The sequence below is a fragment of the Brassica rapa genome, chromosome A09 (assembly GCF_000309985.2).
Source record: "Brassica rapa cultivar Chiifu-401-42 chromosome A09, CAAS_Brap_v3.01, whole genome shotgun sequence".
In the NCBI taxonomy this organism is placed as follows: Eukaryota; Viridiplantae; Streptophyta; class Magnoliopsida; order Brassicales; family Brassicaceae; genus Brassica; species Brassica rapa.
This window is the reverse complement of record NC_024803.2, coordinates 43,626,001-43,648,349: the sequence shown is the minus strand read 5'-3', so window position 1 is coordinate 43,648,349 and position 22,349 is coordinate 43,626,001. Positions and strand designations below refer to the sequence as shown.

The following is a 22,349-nucleotide window of genomic DNA, read 5'->3' as shown; positions in this document are numbered from 1 at the left end:
GACGTGTTGTTATTGAACACTTATCATTTTACATGGCCAGTTGATCTAGTATCCACCAACATCTTTCATTACTGTATTTCGTAAACGATCCGGTTTAAGACGTCAGATACTGTAGATGATAGAACTTGTTAATTCGTTAAGACCAAGAAACCTTCTATATGCCAGCTAAAGATAAAATTTAAGCAATGGACTAATACAGTTTTGGAGATAATAATTAACGTTACATGAACTTGTTCTCATCAATGAACGAATAATTGTGATAACTGGAATGTAATTGTTTTGTTATGTAATTTACGTTGACACTCATGTGGCTGTAGTTTAGTGGTAAGAATTCCACGTTGTGGCCGTGGAGACCTGGGCTCGAATCCCAGCAGCCACATTTTTAAACATATTTTATTTTCTTATGGGCCTATAATTGGAATTCTGGTTATTAAAGAATACACTGCTGGGCCGGTACATATTTTATATGGTCTTATAGTTTTATAGTTGGTTTTCTGCAATAAGAAACAATGGTACTGCTGGGCCAATATATTTGTGTTTACATGGAACATTTTTTCTGCCAGAGAAGGAAAACTAATCGTTAGGAGGAATATGTAGATTTGTATAATCAATAATCAATGGATAAAAAGATTTTGATACCAGTAAGTGATCTTCCAGTGTTCTATCATTAAAGTTTAAACTAATCCGTCACGTTTTTCGTTTGGATTAAGTAGAAAAAGATTTCAAAGTTGTGTTTACAGACTGTCTTTTTGTTTGAACAGACTGTTACCAATTGTATTATTGGATAAATCCGTAAAGAAACGTAGATAATTAAAGTCCAGTCAGCAGATTCCCCATTCTTAGAAAAAAATCGGAGTAATTATAGAATCAGAAATTATGTAAAATAAACAAACGACAAGTTAAGATAATATTTCTTCATTTCACCCTTAATCCTATCCTAAGATCTAAAAAAAAGGAAAACATAATATTAGGATGACCAAATTGAAAACAAATAAGGTCAAAGATTGAAATCTACCATATATTAAGGATCCGGTTCATCCAATAATACAGCACTTTTCAGTAAGATTTATTCAAATAAAATGAGAACGTGATGGACAAATCTGAAATATCTGTGAAAGTATCATTATTCGCGAGAGTCAATATCAAAATTTACAAAATATGGAAATAAAATAAATGATAAGATCGTGGATATAAAGAAATGGATTAACTTTGAATTAAAACATTAAATGCAATAGTTATCACAAAGTAAATCATACCGCCTCTCGTAACGCATTGACCCTCCTCCTCTCTTGTATATATACGTGTCGCATCTCATTCACTGCTCATATCAAACATACACTCTTCACCACATCTTTTCATTGCTCTTTCCGTCACCGATCTTTGAGTTTTTTAGAGAAAAGTTGAAACGATGGAGTTGGATCTTACACCAAAGTTGCCGAAGCAAGTGTACGGAGGAGATGGCGGATCTTACTCTGCATGGTGCCCCGAAGAGTTGCCGATGCTTAAAGAGGGTAACATTGGAGCCGCAAAGCTTGCTCTTAAGCAGTATGGCTTCGCTGTTCCTCGTTACTCCGATTCCCCTAAGGTTGCCTATGTTCTTCAAGGTTAGGATTCTATCTCTTTTTGTCCTATCTTGTCAACTTTTTGTGTGTATCATGCCGTTTTGTATAATATGTTTGATTGATTTCATTTTGAAGAAATTTTACAAGTGAAATTATGATCCCTAAACCGTAATATAAGTCAAATAGATTACATAGTGATAGTGTATGCCAAAACATAACCCTAGGTTGATCTAATAACTTGTGTGTTTGTAAGTAGGACCTGTTTTTTTTTGTAACGGTGGTTCATTATGCTTTAAAAAGTTTTAATAATTAGTAAAAGTTTTAATAATTACTAAAAGTTTAAAAAAAAATTGGACCAGGTCTAAGATTTTGGCCATAAATAATTAGTAAAAGTTTAAAAAAATTAAGACCTATTTATATATATTATCTTTTTAAAGAAAAATTGAGGGGTCAATATCAAAATTTTATCGAAAGATAGTTATTTACATTTGTGATTCATGTTTCAGGATCTGGAACGGCTGGAATTGTCCTCCCTGAGAAGGAGGAGAAGGTGATCGCCATCAAGAAAGGTGACTCTATTGCTCTCCCCTTCGGTGTGGTCACATGGTGGTTCAACAGTGAGGAAGCTGACCTTGAAATCCTCTTCCTCGGTGAAACCCACAAGGCACACAAAGCAGGACAGTTCACCGACTTCTACCTCACCGGCTCAAACGGAATCTTCACCGGTTTCTCCACTGAGTTCGTAGGCAGAGCTTGGGATTTAGATGAGACCACAGTGAAGACACTCGTCGGTTCTCAAACAGGCAAAGGCATTGTGAAGCTCGGTGAGGATTTCAAGATGCCACAACCCAAGGTAGAGGACCGTGATGGGTTTGTGATTAACTGTTTGGAGGCTCCTCTTGATGTTGACATCAAGGACGGTGGGAGAGTCGTTGTCTTGAACACCAAGAACCTTCCTCTTGTTGGGGAGGTTGGGTTTGGAGCTGATCTTGTTCAGATTGATGGACATTCCATGTGTTCGCCTGGTTTCTCTTGTGACTCGGCTCTTCAGGTGACTTACATTGTTGGTGGGAGTGGAAGAGTTCAAGTGGTTGGTGCTGATGGGAAAAGAGTTCTTGAAACTCATATCACTGCTGGTTCTCTCTTCATTGTTCCAAGGTTCTTTGTGGTTTCAAAGATTGCTGATCCTGAGGGCATGTCTTGGTTCTCCATTGTGACTACTCCTGAGTAAGAACATGATTCCTTACCCTTTCTTTTTTTCAATTGAATTAAACTAAACGTTTGTTTTTGTGTTTATAGTCCAATTTTCACACACTTGGCTGGGAGGACATCTGTGTGGAAGGCTTTGTCTCCAGAGGTTTTACAGGCTGCGTTTAAGGTTGATCCAGAGGTGGAGCAGTTGTTCCGCTCGAAGAGGACTTCGGATGCAATTTTCTTCCCTCCTTCCAAGTGAAGAAGCAGAAGAGAGGAGAACAAGAACCATCTTATCTTTAATTGTTGTTTTTAGTCTCTCCTTGTGTTCTTGTTCTTTTTGTTAAGTTTTTATTGAAATAAAAGACATATAAAGTCCCTATTTTACATTTGTTACTTGCAAACGTTTTCAACGTTTGCGTTCGAATAGAACCGCACAATTAAATTTAAAACCCATATCATCCTCATCATAATGGGATAGATTGTGTTCAGAATGTATATAGATGGATATATACGGGAGTAGCCGTTACAATAATAGGCTGCCGTTATAGGCAGTGCATAATGTATTTTAAATTAATTTTTGAAGCATTTTTATATCTATGTGACACTTATTATTTTGATAATATATAAGATATTATACCAACTTACAACAAAATCCAACAAAGAAAAAGATTATAGAGATGAGAGATCTAACGAACGAGTTTAAGAATAAACGTTTCAAACGCTTGGTATCAAACGTTGGTATCACCGTTTGAACGTTTTCCTGCATCAGGACTCATGGTAACTGTTTCCATCTTCTCGTCCGTTTCATGGCCCGCTACCACTTCTCCTAAACGTGCATTCAAAAAGAGTTTAATAGCATTTCGTTATGTAACAAATAAGTAGTCTATATAGATTGTAATAAGCTTACCTTGTCCACCAACACTTTGAGTGTTTTTTGTTTTGAGCACATGATAGAGATTGTATAGAAAAGCGATGATCACGCCGGTAACTATAACAGCTAAGATTATGATTCCGACAAAAGTTAAAACGTCCAGTGATCCTACTTTATTACTGTTGTGTTTTCTCTTCAGAAAACCTGCAATTTTTTTTGTATTATCATATCAAATTTAGTTAACGTACTAAATATTTTACTAAACTTTGATTTAATGTAGAAAAGCTAGCTTTTATTACTCCGGCCCCTAGAAGCTTTATTCACAACGACTAGAGCTTGAAGATTTCGAGCTTTTAGATCTTTAACGTCGACCATAGACGGTACTTTCTCACTCGAAGCCCTAGAATATGATTCATCATCGTACTTTCTAAACAGAAAAAAAAACATAACACTATGTAAGTAGTTTGAGACATGTGAAACAAGTGAAAATAGGATTCTGAGGTTGGTCTTTCTTCTTACTTTAAGACAGCATCTCTTGTGGAAAGAGAATATCCGGAAGTGACAGAGATAGAAACGAGAACTAAGAGGACGATGAGAAGAAAACTGGTATCCATTAGAGTCGTGTCGACCGTCTATTTTACCAATGTGAGAAAATATACGAACAGATATGGAAGAAGACTTAGATATTTGTAGTAGTTTCTCTATTGACATATTGGCGTCTGGTCTTTTATTAATCAACTTGTGTATGTATATATACAGTATACTCAGACGTGATTGGTAAGCGGTCGTTTATTTTTATTTTTCTTGATTATGGTTTAGGATGTCTTCGTTTGACGAGAAAAGCTTCTCTAGTGTAGTAATAAACAATTACGCAAAATTATGGTTTAAGATCATAACTATAGCAGTATGTTAGTAACAGATTTCCAAGAAAATACTAACTTGGAATAGAAAATACTAGACATTATTTCCAATAGTGTATACAAACTACTTTTTTGTTGTTTTGAGTTTGACAGCAATTATATATAACGACCAATAAGTTTTAGGGTCTTATATATATTCTTAATTTTAAAATGGTAACATCTCTCCTGCTAGAAGACTTGTATATATTAAAACGTTTAATTCTAAAAAAAAAAAAAAAACATGGTCTGGTTTACATCTATTCAAAATGGAGAAGTATCTTCGTTCGTTAGATTGCATACGGTCGGTGAAATAATGGAAGCAAGTTATCAACATATTGCCTACTTATTCCTACTAGTTTTGTATGATAATTTGATAATTTTCTATGCAGATTCATTCCAAATTTTTAGTATAATTTATACTGTCACTTTTTTTTCCTGTGTGGTGTTTTCATGAACTTGAAATAATTATTTTACATAGTTGAAGACTCGAGTCAATTTTTCATATATGTGTTATTTTAAATTTTGTCTTAGACCATAATTTTATTCACGATAGGTTCTCAGCCCAATCAATTAAGAAAGTCTTTAGAGGCTCAACAATAGTATAATTTTTTTAAAAAACTGAAACCACTTCCTCCTAGTCCTAAACACTATGATACTAATAACAAAATAATTTTAAATTTTAAATCCTGAAAGAAAAGCTAGCTCACTTGCTATGAACTTATAGTCTATCTGTATATTTTGTAATACTAGAATAAATATCATCTGCAAAATAACAGAGACATTATACTCACTTTGTATTGGCTTATATATTTCTTTAATTTATTCAACAATCAATACCAATGGTTAAACATTTGCAAAATTATTTTATTTTATTTATAGAATTTATCATTCAAGTTCAACTCAGCAAATCAGGGAAAACAACTTTTCTCACATTATTTTGTCCCAAAAAAAAAATAAAATCTCACATTACTTTAGAAAAGCAACTTGTTATTTCCTTCAACCAATAAAAACTCCCCACGTGTCGAAACGACGTGGCATAACCCATTCCCTGAAAAGCAAAATATTCGCATCACAAATCGTATACCTCTACACACTACACTAAGAAAAGCTTATCCATATTAACATAACACCCCCAACAAATACATAATTTATAATTTGAGCCCCTTAAGTAAAGTAAAAAAGAACAATGACATTACGAATGAGAAGAGAATACAAGGGCTTAACTGCAAAATAAACTTAAGGAGATCGTGTTCAACTTGAAAGCGATATATACTCTCTCATTACAAGCCATTAAACTCGAAAAAGAATATACTTAATATTCAATTCTCTTCCCCATAGAATAAGAGAAGTATCTGGAGAGAGGAGCGTACGATCTCCGATTCTGGTGAGCGTCGCGATCTCTTACGATCCTTCAAAGTCTGATCCGATCTAATGGGGAAAGGCGGTGAAGATAAGCAATCTAACGGCTCAGAACCGTTAAAGTTGGATACTTTCCCCGCTTGGGGCAAAGACGTTAGAGAATGCGAAGAGCACTTCGGTGTTAGCGTTGAGAGAGGGTTAAGTAGCAGTGAGGTGTTGACACGTCATCAGATCTACGGTTTGAACGAGTTAGAGAAGCCTGAGGGGACATCGCTTTTGAAGCTGATTCTGGAGCAGTTTAATGATACTTTGGTTCGTATTCTCTTGGCCGCTGCTGTTGTTTCGTTTGTGTTGGCCTTTGTGGATGGTGATGAAGGCGGGGAGATGGGGATCACTGCTTTTGTTGAGCCGCTTGTGATCTTCTTGATCTTGATTGTGAATGCCATTGTTGGGATCTGGCAAGAGACTAATGCTGAGAAGGCCTTGGAGGCTTTGAAGGAGATTCAGTCTCAGCAGGCGACTGTGACGCGCGACGGGGTTAAGCTGTCTAGCTTGCCTGCTAAGGAGCTTGTTCCTGGGGACGTTGTGGAGCTCAGGGTGGGTGATAAGGTCCCTGCGGATATGCGTGTGGTGAGGCTGATCAGCTCCACGCTGAGAGTCGAGCAGGGATCTTTGACGGGAGAGAGCGAGGCGGTTAGTAAGACTACAAAGCCTGTGGAGGAGAATGCTGATATTCAGGGGAAGAAATGTATGGTGTTTGCAGGGACGACGGTTGTTAACGGGAGCTGTGTTTGTTTGGTTACTCACACTGGTATGAGTACCGAGATTGGGAGGGTGCACTCGCAGATTCAAGAAGCTGCGCAGCACGAGGAAGACACTCCTCTGAAGAAGAAACTCAACGAGTTCGGAGAGGCGCTGACGATGATCATTGGTTTAATCTGCGCGTTGGTTTGGCTCATCAACGTTAAATACTTTCTCTCCTGGGAGTATGTTGATGGCTGGCCGAGAAACTTTAAGTTCTCATTTGAGAAGTGCACGTACTACTTCGAGATTGCTGTTGCGTTAGCTGTTGCTGCCATTCCAGAAGGTCTTCCAGCTGTTATTACGACATGTTTGGCTCTTGGGACACGGAAGATGGCTCAGAAGAACGCTCTGGTTAGGAAGTTGCCTAGTGTGGAGACACTTGGCTGCACAACTGTGATATGCTCTGATAAAACTGGAACTTTGACGACTAATCAGATGGCTGTTTCGAAGCTTGTTGCTATGGGTTCTAGAGTTGGGACTCTTCGGTCTTTTAATGTTGAGGGGACTTCTTTTGATCCACGAGATGGGAAGATTGAAGATTGGCCTGTGGGTAGGATGGATACAAATCTTCAGATGATTGCCAAAATTGCTGCTATTTGTAATGATGCTGATGTTGAGAAATCTGAGAATCAGTTTGTTGCTAGGGGCATGCCTACTGAGGCAGCTTTGAAGGTATAACAGTCTACTAAGTATACTTCTTCTGCTCTATGTTTTCAAGCTTCATAGGCTGTCAAGTGTTAATCTGCATTTATTTTCTTTGAGCAGGTTTTAGTTGAGAAAATGGGATTCCCTGAAGGAGCTGATAAAGCTTCATCTTTGGCTGATGGCAATGTCTTAGGTATGTGTAATTGGTTATATTTGTTTCTCATGTTTTCCACTTTTTTCAGATACAAGAAACTCCTGTATATAACCTTTTATTTACATTACTGAAGGTTGTTGTCGGTTATGGAGTGAACTAGAGCAACGGATTGCCACTCTTGAGTTCGACCGAGACAGGAAATCAATGGGAGTTATGGTGGATTCCAGCTCAGGAACGAAACTGTTACTGGTCAAGGTCTGTTCTATCATTCTATGTGGCGTGTGCTTTAGTTGAAAGAATCCTTTGTCCACTCTTTTCTTCAGCTACTAAGAGACCGGTTTTGAATTTTGTGTGTAGGGTGCCGTTGAGAATGTATTGGAAAGGAGTACGCATATTCAGTTACTTGATGGTTCAACTCAAGAGCTTGACCAGTACTCAAGGGACCTTATTCTACAAAGCCTACATGATATGTCCATGAGTGCATTAAGGTGTCTCGGATTCGCCTACTCTGATGTTCCATCAGACTTCGCTACTTATGATGGCAGCGAAGACCATCCTGCTCACCAGCAACTCCTCAACCCATCCAATTATTCTTCTATTGAGTCCAATCTAACATTTGTTGGCTTTGTTGGTCTAAGGGTGAGTTTTAGTTCCTTCTTATTTCTTCTTTGGTCATTGATTCATGCTCTAACTTTTTCAATGTTTTTTGAAGGATCCTCCGAGGAAAGAGGTGCGTCAAGCCATTGCAGACTGCAGAACAGCAGGTATCCGAGTCATGGTCATAACTGGAGACAACAAGAGCACCGCGGAAGCAATCTGCCGTGAGATTGGAGTGTTTGAGGCAGATGAAGATATCTCCTCGAGAAGCTTGACTGGGAAAGAGTTTATGGATGTTAAAGATCAGAAGAATCATCTGAGGCAAAGTGGAGGGATCTTGTTCTCTAGAGCTGAACCAATGCACAAGCAAGAGATTGTTAGGTTGCTCAAAGAAGATGGAGAAGTGGTTGCCATGACTGGAGATGGAGTCAATGATGCTCCTGCACTTAAGTTGGCTGATATAGGTGTGGCTATGGGTATCTCTGGCACAGAGGTACATGTCTCTCTCATCTCTTCTGCAAGAACGATTTATTTCGGTTTTATGAAACGGGATGATTATGGCTCTATCAGCTTTCTAAAGCTCTGAGGTTATTTCTTGCAGGTAGCAAAGGAGGCATCAGACATGGTGTTAGCAGATGATAACTTCAGCACTATTGTGGCAGCTGTTGGTGAAGGCAGGTCCATCTATAACAACATGAAGGCTTTCATCAGGTGAGTCTTCTGTTAGTTACTTTTTATAGAAAGGCTCGAGTTATGTAGTAACATATACTGATCCTATCAATCTCTGACTATATGGTGATGAATAAAAAAGGTACATGATCTCTTCCAACATTGGTGAGGTTGCATCGATATTCTTGACAGCTGCACTTGGAATCCCAGAAGGCATGATCCCAGTTCAGCTTCTGTGGGTGAATCTCGTAACAGACGGTCCTCCAGCTACGGCTTTGGGATTCAATCCCCCTGACAAGGATATCATGAAGAAGCCTCCTCGCAGAAGCGATGACTCGCTTATCACTGCCTGGATCCTCTTCCGCTATCTGGTATGCAGCAACACACACATTCTTCTCACTTGTTTTTTTGAAACTCTTGATTAATAATGTGGGTTAACTTTTGTCTACAGGTGATTGGTATGTACGTGGGAGTAGCGACGGTGGGAGTATTCATCATATGGTACACACACAGCAGCTTCATGGGCATAGACCTGAGCCAAGACGGTCACAGCCTTGTGAGCTACTCACAGCTAGCTCACTGGGGGCAGTGCTCATCATGGGAAGGCTTCAAAGTCTCACCATTCACAGCCGGCTCTCAGACATTCTCCTTCGAGTCAAACCCGTGCGAGTACTTCCATCAGGGGAAGATCAAAGCGTCCACGCTCTCCCTCTCGGTGTTGGTGGCGATTGAGATGTTCAACTCACTGAACGCGCTCTCGGAGGACGGGAGCCTAGTGACGATGCCGCCGTGGGTGAACCGGTGGCTGCTCTTGGCGATGGCGGTGTCGTTTGGGCTGCATTTTGTGATACTGTACGTGCCCTTCTTGGCGCAGGTGTTTGGGATAGTGCCGCTGAGTTTGAACGAGTGGCTGCTGGTGTTGGCGGTGTCGCTTCCTGTGATTCTGATAGATGAAGTTCTCAAGTTTGTAGGGAGGTTGACCAGTGGATACCGTTACTCACCTCGCACTCCCTCTGCCAAGCAAAAGACGGAGTAGTAGGAAGGATTATAAAGGAACGAAGGCGTATTATTTAGAGTTTAAGACTCTTAGTTTTAGCTGAAATATTCACTTTGTTGCGCTTAACTCAAAGTCAGCTTCGTTGGTTATTTTAAATTTTCCAAACGATATCTTTTGATTGATAAAAATGTTCGTCACTTGGATCTCATTTTGGTTCGTTAACATGTGGTTCTCCAACACAGTCTGTAATGAAAAGATGAATGTTTCAACCTCATCGTAACTTGTAGTTATGCGTTTTTAATCTAATAATAGAACAATATGGTTATTCTTTTGAATAGCTTGACGAGTGTTTTGATTCAGGTTACAAACTCAGAGCATAGTTCATTGACCATTACAGTTATGGTTACCCACAACCCTATGCAGTATTGAAATAAACACAGTATCAAATGCAATCTTCGCAATGCTCAAATAATGAAAATGAATTTGAGATGATATTAGTTCAAAGATTCTTTCATTTAACAATCGATCACATTGGCTACAAGACCTAGCACAAAAGCTAACTCTTTGTTTTTACTTTTCACTAATCAAATTGGATAACAGAAACAATACACTCCCAGATAACCCGTAACACTAATCCCATCTCCTAAAAATCACAATCTTTGATTAACCGCCGAAACCGTAGAGAGTACGTCCTTGCCTCTTCAACGCGTAAACCACATCCATAGCCGTAACAGTCTTCCTCCTAGCGTGCTCGGTGTAGGTAACAGCGTCGCGGATGACATTCTCGAGAAAGATCTTGAGGACTCCTCTTGTCTCCTCGTAGATGAGTCCGCTAATACGCTTGACACCTCCTCTGCGAGCAAGACGACGGATGGCAGGCTTGGTGATACCTTGGATGTTATCCCTCAGCACCTTCCTGTGCCTCTTCGCTCCTCCCTTTCCCAATCCCTTTCCTCCCTTTCCTCTTCCCGACATCTCTCCTCAGTTAGTTTTCAAAAGACCTTAAGAACCAAAACCAAAGAAGAAACCAATCAGGAATCAAGAAACCCTAGATTCCCAAATCCTAATCAATTCATATTTATCTGAAATGAAACTCGATTTAATATGAAACCTGCAAAACGAATCGGATAATTGCAGAAACACGAGGAAGAAGAAGAAGAAGACGATACCTGAAAAATCGATCGGAGAGGATAGCAAAATGAGATTGACGACGGTATGACAAAGAACGGTGAATGTAAAGTGTATATAACAACAGAGACGATCCGCGTGCTTTTCATGCCGATCGTTGATTGGCTGTTACATTCGTTAAGAGTAATAGAACGGATCGATGACGTGGATTTCATATTCCTTCGATATACCAACCTTATTGGGCCTGTGTTGGGCTCATATATCACCAAAAGTTCGTATTGGGCCCTAAATATACCTTACCTTCGAAAAACGCCGAGGAGGGTTTCCATTTCTCTGTGGCCGTGATCGTCGCCGTCATTTGCACTCCCGTTCTCTATTTCCGGTGAGTTCTTACTGTAGCTACACATCCGGTTTAGTTGTTAGGAACTGTGACAATTTGTATACAACTTTTACATAATCCGATTAGCATTTTGTTGTATCGAATCTGATGTAGGCATCTTGTTACGATGTTTCTCACGAGATTTATCGGGAGGAGGTTCTTGGCGGCGGCTGCATCAGCGAGATCGGAGTCAACTACTGCAGCAGCTGCTGCTGCTTCGACTGCTAGGGTTGCTAAGAACCCTCTTGAAGAGTTCTTTGAGTTCGATAGAAGCCAGGACGAAGACAAACCTGTTGTCTACGGTTAGTTCCTTTCCTTGTCTCTCCATTGAAGTAGCTGCTTTCTGTTTATGTTCTACGGTTTGTGGGATTGTTCACGAAATGAACTAACAAGTGAGGAAGTAATTTATCGTGGCTTGTGATTGTAGTGAAATCTTTTCATTGTATAATCTGAATATTTAGATATAACAATTTTGTTTAATTAGATTTGTAACCATGTTTGGTGTGTTAGGTCGAGGATGGAAAGCTTCAGAACTGCGGCTCAAGTCATGGGATGATCTTCAGAAGCTCTGGTACGTTCTTCTCAAAGAGAAGAACATGTTGATGACTCAGCGTCAGATGCTTCAAGCTCAGAACATGATGTTTCCTAACCCTGAACGCATTCCCAAGGTACTATTCCAATTAAGTTGTTGACAAATTGATGAATGTTTTATGAAAAGGAAGTACGAATCTTTTGTTGACGAAAATGGTTTTGTACTTCTTGAACCTTGTAAAAAAAAATATATCGTCAGCTCTTAAGTTTGTGTGAATCTCTTTTTGTAGGTGAGGAGATCAATGTGCCGGATAAAGCATGTGCTGACAGAGAGAGCGATTGAAGAACCGGATCCCAGAAGATCAGCCGAGATGAAGAGAATGGTCAATGCTATGTGATCCCCTTGGTGCTTGCTTCTTTTGTCAACCGAGCAGCAAGCTTTTGAGTCAGTTCGCGTTAGGGAGTAAGTAGTAACAAATCGCATTCAAGAATAATTGATATTTGTCCTTTGGAACTGGTCTATTGGTTGTGTCTGGCAGTTGAAAATGCTCGTTCGGTAGCTGTATGCACTGTTTCTGTAAAACCATGGTTGGTGTTTATTTTCCTTCAGTGTTCGTTATAAACCGCAAACTCCGTATCGTGAGCATAGCAAAATGGTTATTCGTTCAGCTCTCTTAACGGCTTTGCGCGGGAGAACTTGCAAAGTATATATCTTTTTGGTTTAATAATATCCCGTAACAATGGTTTGTTCTATAGACTCATGCTATATACATACAGAAGCCGAGTCAAAATGTACATCCATACAATAGAGATGTTAAAAATCTTACTGTTTTGTATTTTTATACATGTGACCACCATTTGTCATGGTGAAGACAAAAACTAGATTTGATGTCCTTCAGATTCTGTTTCTTTCGAGAGGTCCCGTCTTTTCTCTTCATCATCTCTATAAGTGTTCTTCCTTCGCCTGCTGCTGCTAGGACTGGTTGGATCATATTTAGAAGAGGCTAAGAAGTTGAGAGCCGACACTACATCGGATACAACAGGCCTCATGCTCGGCTGCTCTTGAACACACATTGCTGATATTGCAAGTGCTTGGTACAATCCTCTCACAGGGTATTGTCCCTGAAGCAACGGGTCAACCATTTTCGGGAAGTTCCTCCTGTCTTTGAATAACGGTCGTGCCTGTAAAGAACAAAATGAGCGTGTTGTTAGGCATGCGGGTTCGGGCAGTTCAGTTTGCTCAGTTCAACACAGCTTTTACTGAATTAACCTGCAATAAAATTCGGTTTTGTATTCGGTTAATTTGGTTTTTTGAAAATCTTACCGAGCTTTCTCATTCCGGTTAAAACAAGTTTAATTTCGTCAAAATTTTCGATAAATTAGGTTAATTTCGATTAGTTCGGTTTAGTATTTGTTATGGTTTGGTCATAACTTTTTTTTAAAAACAAAGTAACAGATTGCCGAAAACCAATTTTTTTAAATAAAAATCCTACCAAAATCCTAACTGGACTAACCGAAAATATTGGTTTGGTTAGGCGGGTCCGGTTTGGTTTAAAATCCCATCCCTAGTTGTTGTTGTCTCAGCAAAGATCATTGAGAGACGCAGCTAAGAGAAAGAACATACCCATCCGACCAAGTTCTGATCCTTACGCGGTCTTGTAGTATCAATCGCTTTCCTTCCAGTGATAAGCTCAAGAAGCACTACTCCAAAACTGTATATGTCGGATTTAAACGTGAGCTGACCCGTCATAGCGTAGTCAGGAGCACAGTATCCGTACGTTCCCATAACCCTTGTGGAGACATGCGTTTTATCCCCGCTTGGTCCAACTTTAGCCAGCCCAAAGTCTGATAGTTTGGGATGATAATCTTCACCAAGCAATATATTCGAGCACTTGAGATCACGGTAGATCACAGGTGGCTTCATTCTATCGTGCAGATACTCCAGACCTCTTGCTGCACCAGCTGCTATTTTCATCCGAGTGTTCCAATCTAGTGGTTTTTTACCAGGAGGGAGATCTGTAAACAGTAAAAAAAAAAAGTTAAACTCACAGAGTGTCACATCACATGATTCTTTGAGTTACAACATACCATGTAGATGGTCTTCAAGAGATCCTAGAGGCATGTACTCGTAGACCAATAGTCTCTGATCACCCTCCGCGCAAAACCCTATAAGCTTCACGAGGTTGGGATGGTCAGCAAGACTTAATGTCAATACCTCAACCACAAACTCCCTGATTCCTTGAGGCCCGTTACGGTCGAGTTGCTTGATAGCAACAACCTAGCAAGAACACTCCATACTGTTCAGAACTCTGAGAATCACAGATAAAAGAGAAGTTTCCTTCACACTAGTGGGAGTACCTGATCAAGTTTCTCGAGTTTTCCCTTGAAAACTTTGCCAAAACCTCCTTCGCCAAGAAAACAATCCGAACTGAAGTTCCCTGTGGCAGCTGCAAGTTCTTGGAATGTAAAAGTCTGTGGTTTCTTCCCTGTGGCTTGGTCATTTAGATTCAAACGCTTCACGTCAAGAGCTAGCTGATCCTCCGCCTTACCAACTCCTTCATTGTTTACATCTCGATATGGACTGACTTTTGACGAATCTATAACACATGGAAAGAAACAATTAACCAGTTGTCATGTGACAAACTATAATAGATACGGTGAGAATACAAACCAAGTAAAGATTCGAATACCAAAGGCAGCAGGCTCAAAATAAAAATAAAACAATTTTGACATGTGTCCCCTCCACGAGAACACAAAACCTAAAGTAATATGGCAACATGCATCTGAACATATAAACAATGTAACAATACAGATAACATGAAGTGTTTTTAAGACCGGACCGACCCGATGGTTGAATCTGCTTTGACCACCAGATTTGGCTAATAATTGGTTCATTCATGAACCGGTCACTTAGCCGGATTAAATCTCATAATTATTCAACTGATAAAATTCATTAAAAATATCAAAAATCAATAACATATCCTTATAAAACATAAAACTAATTTATATTTATAATGTTTTATGTTTTAAATTTATTAATATTTTAAATTGTGTATCATATTTATTAATATTATTTTTAAATTTATACACTAGAAACATACTAAACTAAACGAGGTTATTAAACCAGATTTGATCAAGTGGAACTATATTATTGAACCATGACCAGTTCAACAAATACAAAAGAGCTTCTGGAGCAGAGTAAAAAAAAAGAGGTATAAGTCACTCGGTACCTGAACAGGGGTGAGTCTGATCATCTCGCTTATTAGTGATGCTGCTACAGCCGATGGTGTTCTTATTTCTCAGAGTATCCTTGTTTCTCCCTTTGTTGGTCTCCGATCGTTTGCTCGGTTTCTCACTGCAGCCGAAACAACCCATCATAGAAAGATTGTTCTTTTAATCTTCCCTTACTCTTCCTCGTCGGAAAATCAGAAACCCAACACCGGAAGTCAAGAGAAAAGTGACGAAAAAAAAAGAAGCGGGGGAAGAAGAAGAATTGAGAAAAGGGAGGAGAGATAAAGAGGGAGCTTTTTAGTGACAAACAGAGAAAGCTATGCCTTTTTTTATATTTATAGTGTAATAAACGGAGAATTATCAGCTACGGCGAGGTTCATGGGACCATTATAATACGCCTCTATTTGAATAAGCCACGTCAAGACAAACGCACGCTTCTTTCTTGAGCACTAGAGAAACGTGCGGCAAATGTTGAAGAGGCGCCACGAAAGTCACATAATAGTTTGAGTTTGGTCAACGTTAGTTTGTCGTCTACTCCCGGCGGTTCGAAGCAGACCACCGTCAATCTGACGTGGCCGCTGAGCTATGGATTGTTTTTTTAAAGATAAAAACTGAGCCATGCATGGCTTTGAGTGAATGATTTTGTCACATCTTGATTAATAATTTTATCCTCCACATCTTCACCTACGTCCAACGAACATACGTAAAGCATATATCGTCATATTACTATTGGTTTATACGGAAACCATAATCAGCTTTTCTTGGTACATCCTATTCTGGTGTGGATTTCTAATGTAATCTATAGTGCTATGTATGCAGCAGTACATCATGTATGTATCGTACGTAATTGTTCTTCCGTGAAAAAAACATATACCAACAAAATAAATTGTCGAAAAAACAACACTCGCAACAACATTTTTTCTTTGTTCAAACACTGAAAACAACATATGGACATGATTTGATGACTTTATCCACCATATTTACGTACAGAAACACACAATTGATAAGTTGATATGACAACAACGTCAACAACTGTGAATACGTTTGTCAATTTATGTAAGGGTTAAGTATAACGATATTAGTTGATCATCTCCCTAATCGTAATTGTTCATCAATTCAGCATATAAAACTCTAGTCAATTCTTGATCTTTGATTAAGACTTGGACTGTATTAATATCTCAAATTTTTAATCAACGTTGAGGTGAAAGAGAAGTTTAAATTAGTTTCTTACTTCGATCTAGATGCTTCCTACATTTGTTTGAAACGTTAGTAAGAAGATACTTTACATCAGAAATTATTTTGGCAGCTCAATTTATTTAATTAAGAAAGCAACATATAGTCTTTTTTTTTGAAACACCTAGCAACATATAGTCTATTAAAATATTTATATGATTAACTTTTGGAACCGGCATTCATAAAACTAAGCCGTGATTGACTTTTGTAGCAATTCGGTTTCATAAATATATGTTTTCACGTTTGTTCACTTGACTTGCTTGTTTTTTTTTTCTTTCCAATTTGTAAATTATATACCAAATCACCAAATAGTATACAAAGCGTGAATATTACTTTCCTGCATAGATTGACATAGTATATACTAAAACAGAGCAGTTGACAATTAAAAAACAGAGAAAGTTGCATGAATAAAGATTTATTTAATAATAAAGTTTATCCCAAAAAACTTCTATACCATCAATTAATTTATTTATTTATAATACAAATTACATAATTTTTTATAAATTTATAGCTGCTCTGCTTCATCAAGTTTAACATGAATTGATGTGTATAACGTTTTAGTAAATGCATATATAACACACACAAAACTTCTCACTTTCGTTGGCTTGCACAATCACCATCAAACAAAACACACACAATAGAATTTTACCAGCTATTTTCACTTGTTCCAAGACATTTAATCATACTTCAAGTGTCTTGAATCGTGGGAGATTGCTTATTCTTGAAGTGTAAAGACTCTCTCCAGATAAGTTCCTTGATGTCTTGTTCATCCAAAGTTGACTCCTCAAAGTCAAAGCTAAAAGGAGAAGGACACGTTGGTTCTTCATTGATCTCATGGAGACTAGCCAAATAAGGATGCTTCAATGCTTCCTCCACTTTCACATTTAAACATCTTGTTACTATTACAAACTCTACTTACAGATTTCCATTTATATCATTGAAACATAAACAAAATGCACCTGTGATGCGTTTGGAAGGATCAAAAACAAGCATCTTCTCAGCAAGATCTAAAGCCATTGGAGAAATATCAGGGAAATTTTCTCTGAATGATTGTTTTTGAACTCGTGGGAGTTGTTTCAAGTACTTTCTCGCATTATCACTTCTCAAGAAGTCAAGATCAGACTCCTCTGGTGAACCTATGAGCTAAAAACATGAACAGAGAAATGCCTTTAACACACACACACTCACATAATAAAACGATAATATGTTTCCAAGGGTTTACCTCAGTGATAAGTTTCAGCTGTTGAACATAATCTTTACCAGGGAAAAGCGTTTCTCTTCTGAGTATCTCCATGAAAATGCAACCAACAGACCAAATATCAATAGATCCTGTGTACTCCGAGCAGTTGAGAAGCAGTTCCGGTGCACGGTACCATCTTGTTACTACATATTCAGTCATCATGTCTGTCTCTGTTGACGTTCTTGCAAGTCCAAAATCACATATTTTAAGATCACAACTCGTGTTTAGAACCAAGTTGCTCGGTTTCAAGTCGCGGTGTAGTACATTTGCAGAGTGTATGTACTTCAAGCCTCGCAATATTTGGTATAGGAAGAACTAGGAAAAAAATACATAATAACAATTTCAAATGGTAGAAAATATTATGTGACCAAATTATAGCTCCAATTGTAAATGTTTCAGTGATCATCACTGATAATTCAGATAAAATATCAGATATTTTGGGTCAAATATCTCGTAATTCAGATGATATAAATTAAAAACTCGGATATTTCAAGTTCTTTCAGATATTTTGGATAAAAATATTTAAATGATTTCAGATAGTTTGGATAATTCGTTTTTTTTTTGCAAATACTTATATATATTTTACTATAATTTTAAAAACTATATATATGTGGCTACTTATATGTATATATAATTAATATTTATGTATATTCGGGTATTTGTTCGTTTTCAGTTTGAATATTTTGGATATATGAATATAGGAACCTTTCGGTATCTGGGGGTTTCGGTCCGGTTTCGTTTTTGACCATTTCAGTTTGGTTCTTCATATATCAGCAGCTAAAATGCTCATGCTCTGATTATAAATCTGACACTGGCCGTCAGTATAGTTTAGGAACACTAACCTGACAATGGTCATCGGTCAGAGTTTGAGTAGATCTTATGATCTGGTGCAAATCGGTATCCATCAATTCATAAACAATATACACATCTTCAAACCTATCTTTCTCTGGTGGCTCGATTATATCTTTCATTTTGATAACCTGTGTAGCATTATAAACATGATACTTCAACTATAAATGAAATGGTATTAGTCAAAAAGAGATTACATTATCGTGATCCATGTGGCAAAGGAGTTTGATCTCCCGGAGAGTTCTTTTAGCATCAACTCTGTTGTCAAAAGCGTTTGCTATCTTCTTTATAGCAACCTCTTCGTTTGTCTCTGAGTTTGTAGCACAGCTGAAAACCAGAACAAAAGGTATGAAGAAAAAGATTGGCTACAAGAATGAAAAAGAAAGATAAAAAACTTACCAGACAATACCATAGGCACCTCGACCCACAGGTTGAATAGGAGGAATGTATTTTGAAGAGAGCTCAAAAAGGTTACCGAGGACGTTATACATAACATATCTACCATTGTATGTCAAGATTCCTCCATCTTCCACGTTCTCCATCTCTGCTTTGTAAGAACTCGGATTCAAGACAAGTTTTGAGACTGTTTCATCACTCAAGTAGCTGCTAGCTGTTGCCTTATATAAAAGACAAAGTAGGAGTAGAGGAGGGAAAATGGTGGCACCTTTTGCTTTTGGTGGGCCAAATATAGACAACAACTTTCTATTTAATTTTTGAAATTTGAATCAGAGTTACTATTCAACGTTATGCCGACTTCTACATAACTAAGTAAAACCACTATACTCGTGGGTCAATGTGTCCCTAGCTCACTTATTTTCACAGTTACTTAGATTTCTAATGGAATCCCAACGTTAAAAACAACAACAAAACTAAGTCCTAATTGTGTTTAAAAAAAGAAAACTAAGTCCTAATCCAAAATGATATGAAACTAAGTTTACATTTCAATATCCTCAAACCTACAATGTCACAGCTCCCTTGTGTGCATTAAAGTTCAAACATCGTGACACATGCCTTCCAAGATATCTTAGTCCATCCTCAGTCAGCGAGTGAAATGTTTATGAACCTCAAGAAACAGCATAGACTAGAGAAATGCTACTTCTCAATTTTAAGTGTCCAAGGACTGAAACAAACACTTAATGGTCAAATGCTCTAGCGCATAATGATTCGAGAACCAAACCACACACAACCATGCAGCTAAAGTTAACAGTTTAGCCTCAGTAACCACACACAAAAGTTATCAATGAACCTGGTTCAGGACTTCTAACCCAGAGTAAACCGAAAGCGAACCGACCCATAATTAAAAACTTTATAAACATATGATGGGTGTCGGGTGAGAAATGAAAAACCTTAAAACCTATCGTTTTTGGTCCTATGTGACGTCATCATTTTCCTTACAGTCCAATGGAATCTACTTGTGCGAGAAACGCGTTCACACCTTCTGACAACCGAAATAACCAAAAAACCTCTAACAAACATGTCCGCATGTTCCACACCCCGAGGCTATTCTAGTCAATTCACTCACCAACGAAATCGAAAACCGACGCGTTTTGATATTTTAGTGGGCCCGTTAAACACGGAAGCATGTTTCATCCAATAGAAACTCTTGACTATAGAATATTATTCTTTTCCCACCTATACTCCACCAACCCCAATATCCCAACCGTCCATTCTCAACCCTTCATTAAATCCTCACCGTCAATCCCGTTAATTAATATTGACCACACGATGTCCGTTATCTAACGGCATCTAATAATAGAACATCCCTCCTCTTCAGACAAGAACCCTATATATTCTCTTGTACTTTCCGTCTCCTCAACGCTTCAGACAAAAAGTACTCGTGTTCACCTCGTGCCAGCCACCAATTTCCCAAAAGGTAAAACAAAAACCCTTCTCCGTTTATGATCGTTATGACTAGCTAGATCTTCGATCTCTTGCTGTCGTTGACTTTAGTCAACATTAACTATCATTGGTTGGATGTAGTTAGGGTCGTGTTGAGTTATGTATGTTATTTGATTGGATCTAGATTTTAGCGAAGATGACGAAGAGCTACCCAACAGTGAGCGAAGATTACCAGAAGGCTATTGAGAAGTGCAAGAGGAAGCTCAGAGGTTTGATCGCTGAGAAGAACTGTGCACCTATCATGGTCCGTCTCGCGTAAGTAATCTCTAAACCGTGGTTTTGTTTTGACAAGTAGTATATGTGTGGTTGTGTCTGATCTTTCTTTTGTGGTTTAGATGGCACTCTGCTGGAACATTTGATTGTGCGTCAAGGACTGGTGGTCCTTTTGGAACGATGAGGTTTGATGCTGAGCAAGGTCACGGAGCTAACAGTGGGATCCACATTGCTCTTAGGCTGTTGGAGCCTATCAGAGAGCAGTTCTCTACCATCTCCTTTGCTGATTTCCATCAGCTTGCTGGTGTTGTGGCTGTTGAGGTTACTGGTGGTCCTGAGATTCCTTTCCACCCTGGAAGAGAGGTTAGTCTTTGCTCCAGATTTGTATTTTCAATGGATCGAGAAAAATGTAGAGATGACTAGTGATAATGTATTAGGCCTAGGATTTTGAACCGAAATGTCCGAACTGAACTGAAATTTTGGTTAGTTCGGTTAGAAGGTCGGTTTAATTCGGTAGGTTTTCTAAAACCTTCGATTTTGGTTGGGTTCGGCAATTGGTTACTTTGTTTTTTTTTCTGGAAACCCAAATCGAACTAACCAAATTTAACCGGAATTATTTGAATCTCCGAAATTTTAACAAAATTAAACCAGATTTTAACCGAAATCGGAAACTTTGGTAGGATTTTAGAAAACCGAAGAAACTTTATTTCGGGTTAATTCGATAAGATTTATATTGAACCAAACTAACCGAAAATTGAACTATCCAAACTGAATAATCCGAACTAACCGAACCAGCATGCCTATTTTGTAATACTAATATTTACATATTGGTTTCAGGACAAGCCTCAGCCACCACCAGAGGGACGTCTCCCTGATGCTACAAAGGGATGTGACCACTTGAGACAGGTGTTTACAAAGCAGATGGGTTTATCTGACAAGGACATTGTCGCTTTATCTGGCGCCCACACACTGGTTCGTATATTATCACTAGAAAGAAATTTTTTTTCTTGGTTTCAATCTACAAATTGTTGATGAATGAATGATTGCATCACAGGGAAGGTGCCACAAGGATAGGTCTGGCTTCGAAGGTGCATGGACTTCAAACCCTCTTATTTTCGACAACTCTTACTTCAAGTGAGTATCTCCATCTTACAGGTTTTGATTTATTCATGGAATCAATGCTGATATGTTTATTAACTGATAATGTGTATTATGTATCTTACCAGGGAGCTCTTGAGCGGTGAGAAGGAAGGTCTTCTTCAGCTTGTTTCCGACAAGGCTTTGTTGGATGATCCTGTGTTCCGTCCTCTTGTTGAGAAATACGCTGCTGTATGCATCCCTTCTCTCTAAACTTTTTTTCTTTTCATTGAGTTGGTGTATGGAACTAAATGTTTGATTGTTATAATGTGAACAGGATGAAGAAGCATTTTTCGCTGATTACGCTGAGGCACACTTGAAGCTTTCTGAGCTCGGGTACGTGTTTATGAATTTTAGTTAAGAGTAGGAAGTAAATGTAAATTGAATGGTGTTAAGATTCTGAGTTTGAAATCTTCTGTTGGTTGCAGGTTTGCTGATGCTTAAGCTGTGACATGTGTGTCGTGGGAGAGTTTGCATTGCATTTGACTTTTGTCATTTGTTTGCTTAATGTACTCGTGGATTTGTGTTCTTTTAGGCGGTGTTGTGATTTTGACTCACATCTGTTGCGCTTTTGCTGGTTAAAACATATTCTAATAAACCAATTTCTCTCATTATTAAATCTCTTGTGCTAAGTTTTTTGCAAATTTTAAACCTGCTCTAGTGATTAACCCTAACAAAATTAACAAATTAGTAAACCATCTAAAGTTTCATGAACTTAAGCATTGGTGGGTGCAATAACATTCAGGGAACCATATTCA

General features: G+C 38.4%; 7 protein-coding genes and 1 non-coding gene across 13 annotated transcripts in view; 5 read left to right on the top strand and 3 right to left on the bottom strand.

The window, feature by feature from the left end:
• Nucleotides 1-11,045, bottom strand: part of LOC103843434 (histone H4) — a 47,077-nt gene extending 36,032 nt beyond the window's left edge. Inside the window, exons 1-3 of one of the 2 annotated variants that reach the window (XR_004451382.1) lie at nucleotides 10,921-11,045; nucleotides 10,326-10,752; nucleotides 4,463-4,470 (exon numbers count right to left, since the gene is read on the bottom strand). Coding sequence is in view for 1 of the 2 variants with exons in the window: in XM_009120169.3 (XP_009118417.1) it covers nucleotides 10,415-10,726 (312 nt within the window). In the remaining variant the exon portion in view is untranslated. Of the gene's footprint in view, nucleotides 1-4,462; nucleotides 4,471-10,225; nucleotides 10,753-10,920 lie in introns of those variants that run through there. The other variant, XM_009120169.3, reaches the window with a different exon arrangement.
• On the top strand, nucleotides 308-379 carry TRNAH-GUG. Its single transcript has one exon. It is a non-coding gene; the product is annotated as a tRNA-His (tRNA).
• On the top strand, nucleotides 1,249-3,226 carry LOC103843436 (glutelin type-D 1-like). The gene is made up of 3 exons (XM_009120171.3): nucleotides 1,249-1,604; nucleotides 2,069-2,789; nucleotides 2,862-3,226. Exons 1-3 carry the CDS (start codon nucleotides 1,409-1,411, stop codon nucleotides 3,013-3,015), a joined length of 1,071 nt encoding a protein of 356 aa, XP_009118419.2. The 5' UTR covers nucleotides 1,249-1,408; the 3' UTR covers nucleotides 3,016-3,226.
• On the top strand, nucleotides 5,958-10,052 carry LOC103843435 (calcium-transporting ATPase 4, endoplasmic reticulum-type). Its single transcript, XM_009120170.3, has 8 exons — nucleotides 5,958-7,361; nucleotides 7,455-7,527; nucleotides 7,622-7,743; nucleotides 7,846-8,127; nucleotides 8,201-8,578; nucleotides 8,687-8,796; nucleotides 8,897-9,125; nucleotides 9,206-10,052. Exons 1-8 carry the CDS (start codon nucleotides 5,958-5,960, stop codon nucleotides 9,788-9,790), a joined length of 3,183 nt encoding a protein of 1,060 aa, XP_009118418.2. The 3' UTR covers nucleotides 9,791-10,052.
• Nucleotides 11,046-11,157: 112 nt separating the features above from the next.
• On the top strand, nucleotides 11,158-20,909 carry LOC103843432 (39S ribosomal protein L47, mitochondrial). Of its 2 annotated transcripts, XR_004451380.1 has the most exons (5): nucleotides 11,158-11,261; nucleotides 11,373-11,560; nucleotides 11,769-11,926; nucleotides 12,080-12,292; nucleotides 20,898-20,909. XR_004451380.1 is itself a non-coding variant. In XM_009120166.3 (4 exons), the coding sequence occupies exons 2-4, from the start codon at nucleotides 11,386-11,388 to the stop codon at nucleotides 12,185-12,187; spliced, it is 441 nt and encodes a 146-aa protein (XP_009118414.1). In that variant the 5' UTR covers nucleotides 11,158-11,261; nucleotides 11,373-11,385; the 3' UTR covers nucleotides 12,188-12,419. The 2 variants fall into 2 exon arrangements, 1 of the variants encoding a protein (XP_009118414.1); XM_009120166.3 differs by lacking the exon at nucleotides 20,898-20,909 and having other exon boundaries at nucleotides 12,080-12,419.
• Nucleotides 12,117-16,168, bottom strand: LOC103843433 (probable serine/threonine-protein kinase PBL5). Of its 2 annotated transcripts, XR_004451379.1 has the most exons (6): nucleotides 15,020-16,168; nucleotides 14,148-14,386; nucleotides 13,878-14,067; nucleotides 13,414-13,805; nucleotides 12,596-12,971; nucleotides 12,117-12,441 (listed from the first exon to the last, which is right to left on the bottom strand). XR_004451379.1 is itself a non-coding variant. In XM_009120168.2 (5 exons), exons 1-5 carry the CDS (start codon nucleotides 15,165-15,167, stop codon nucleotides 12,669-12,671), a joined length of 1,272 nt encoding a protein of 423 aa, XP_009118416.1. In that variant the 5' UTR covers nucleotides 15,168-16,168; the 3' UTR covers nucleotides 12,211-12,668. The 2 variants fall into 2 exon arrangements, 1 of the variants encoding a protein (XP_009118416.1); XM_009120168.2 differs by having other exon boundaries at nucleotides 12,211-12,971.
• LOC103843431 (mitogen-activated protein kinase 13) lies at nucleotides 16,653-19,719 on the bottom strand. The gene is made up of 6 exons (XM_009120165.3): nucleotides 18,742-19,719; nucleotides 18,540-18,669; nucleotides 18,336-18,473; nucleotides 17,476-17,808; nucleotides 17,213-17,396; nucleotides 16,653-17,128 (listed from the first exon to the last, which is right to left on the bottom strand). The coding sequence occupies exons 1-6, from the start codon at nucleotides 18,882-18,884 to the stop codon at nucleotides 16,941-16,943; spliced, it is 1,116 nt and encodes a 371-aa protein (XP_009118413.1). The 5' UTR covers nucleotides 18,885-19,719; the 3' UTR covers nucleotides 16,653-16,940.
• On the top strand, nucleotides 19,988-22,223 carry LOC103843426 (L-ascorbate peroxidase 1, cytosolic). 3 transcript variants are annotated; one of them, XM_009120154.2, is made up of 8 exons: nucleotides 19,988-20,215; nucleotides 20,366-20,496; nucleotides 20,577-20,817; nucleotides 21,292-21,426; nucleotides 21,509-21,588; nucleotides 21,681-21,783; nucleotides 21,869-21,927; nucleotides 22,020-22,210. In XM_009120154.2, the coding sequence occupies exons 2-8, from the start codon at nucleotides 20,378-20,380 to the stop codon at nucleotides 22,033-22,035; spliced, it is 753 nt and encodes a 250-aa protein (XP_009118402.1). In that variant the 5' UTR covers nucleotides 19,988-20,215; nucleotides 20,366-20,377; the 3' UTR covers nucleotides 22,036-22,210. The 3 variants fall into 3 exon arrangements, with proteins under 3 accessions (XP_009118402.1, XP_009118404.1, XP_009118405.1); XM_009120156.3 differs by having other exon boundaries at nucleotides 20,133-20,215; nucleotides 20,373-20,496; nucleotides 22,020-22,223; XM_009120157.3 differs by having other exon boundaries at nucleotides 20,141-20,215; nucleotides 20,378-20,496; nucleotides 22,020-22,223.
• The last annotated feature ends 126 nt before the right edge of the window (nucleotides 22,224-22,349 follow it).

Coding starts and splice junctions, on each gene's coding strand:
- LOC103843436 (XM_009120171.3), top strand. CDS start 1,409: ATGGAGTTGGATCTTACACCAAAGTTGCCGAAGCAAGTGTACGGAGGA. Junction 1,605..2,068: donor GGTTGCCTATGTTCTTCAAG/GTTAGGATTCTA, acceptor TTCATGTTTCAG/GATCTGGAACGGCTGGAATT. Junction 2,790..2,861: donor TCCATTGTGACTACTCCTGA/GTAAGAACATGA, acceptor TTGTGTTTATAG/TCCAATTTTCACACACTTGG.
- LOC103843435 (XM_009120170.3), top strand. CDS start 5,958: ATGGGGAAAGGCGGTGAAGATAAGCAATCTAACGGCTCAGAACCGTTA. Junction 7,362..7,454: donor CTACTGAGGCAGCTTTGAAG/GTATAACAGTCT, acceptor TTCTTTGAGCAG/GTTTTAGTTGAGAAAATGGG. Junction 7,744..7,845: donor CGAAACTGTTACTGGTCAAG/GTCTGTTCTATC, acceptor TTTTGTGTGTAG/GGTGCCGTTGAGAATGTATT.
- LOC103843432 (XM_009120166.3), top strand. CDS start 11,386: ATGTTTCTCACGAGATTTATCGGGAGGAGGTTCTTGGCGGCGGCTGCA. Junction 11,561..11,768: donor AGACAAACCTGTTGTCTACG/GTTAGTTCCTTT, acceptor TTGGTGTGTTAG/GTCGAGGATGGAAAGCTTCA. Junction 11,927..12,079: donor ACCCTGAACGCATTCCCAAG/GTACTATTCCAA, acceptor CTCTTTTTGTAG/GTGAGGAGATCAATGTGCCG.
- LOC103843433 (XM_009120168.2), bottom strand. CDS start 15,167: ATGATGGGTTGTTTCGGCTGCAGTGAGAAACCGAGCAAACGATCGGAG. Junction 14,387..15,019: donor TCAGACTCACCCCTGTTCAG/GTACCGAGTGAC, acceptor CATGTGTTATAG/ATTCGTCAAAAGTCAGTCCA. Junction 13,806..13,877: donor TCTTGAAGACCATCTACATG/GTATGTTGTAAC, acceptor TACTGTTTACAG/ATCTCCCTCCTGGTAAAAAA.
- LOC103843431 (XM_009120165.3), bottom strand. CDS start 18,884: ATGGAGAACGTGGAAGATGGAGGAATCTTGACATACAATGGTAGATAT. Junction 18,670..18,741: donor GGTGCCTATGGTATTGTCTG/GTAAGTTTTTTA, acceptor TCTGGTTTTCAG/CTGTGCTACAAACTCAGAGA. Junction 17,129..17,212: donor TCCTTCCAAACGCATCACAG/GTGCATTTTGTT, acceptor TAAATGTGAAAG/TGGAGGAAGCATTGAAGCAT.
- LOC103843426 (XM_009120156.3), top strand. CDS start 20,378: ATGACGAAGAGCTACCCAACAGTGAGCGAAGATTACCAGAAGGCTATT. Junction 20,497..20,576: donor CCTATCATGGTCCGTCTCGC/GTAAGTAATCTC, acceptor TTTGTGGTTTAG/ATGGCACTCTGCTGGAACAT. Junction 21,589..21,680: donor TTCGACAACTCTTACTTCAA/GTGAGTATCTCC, acceptor GTATCTTACCAG/GGAGCTCTTGAGCGGTGAGA.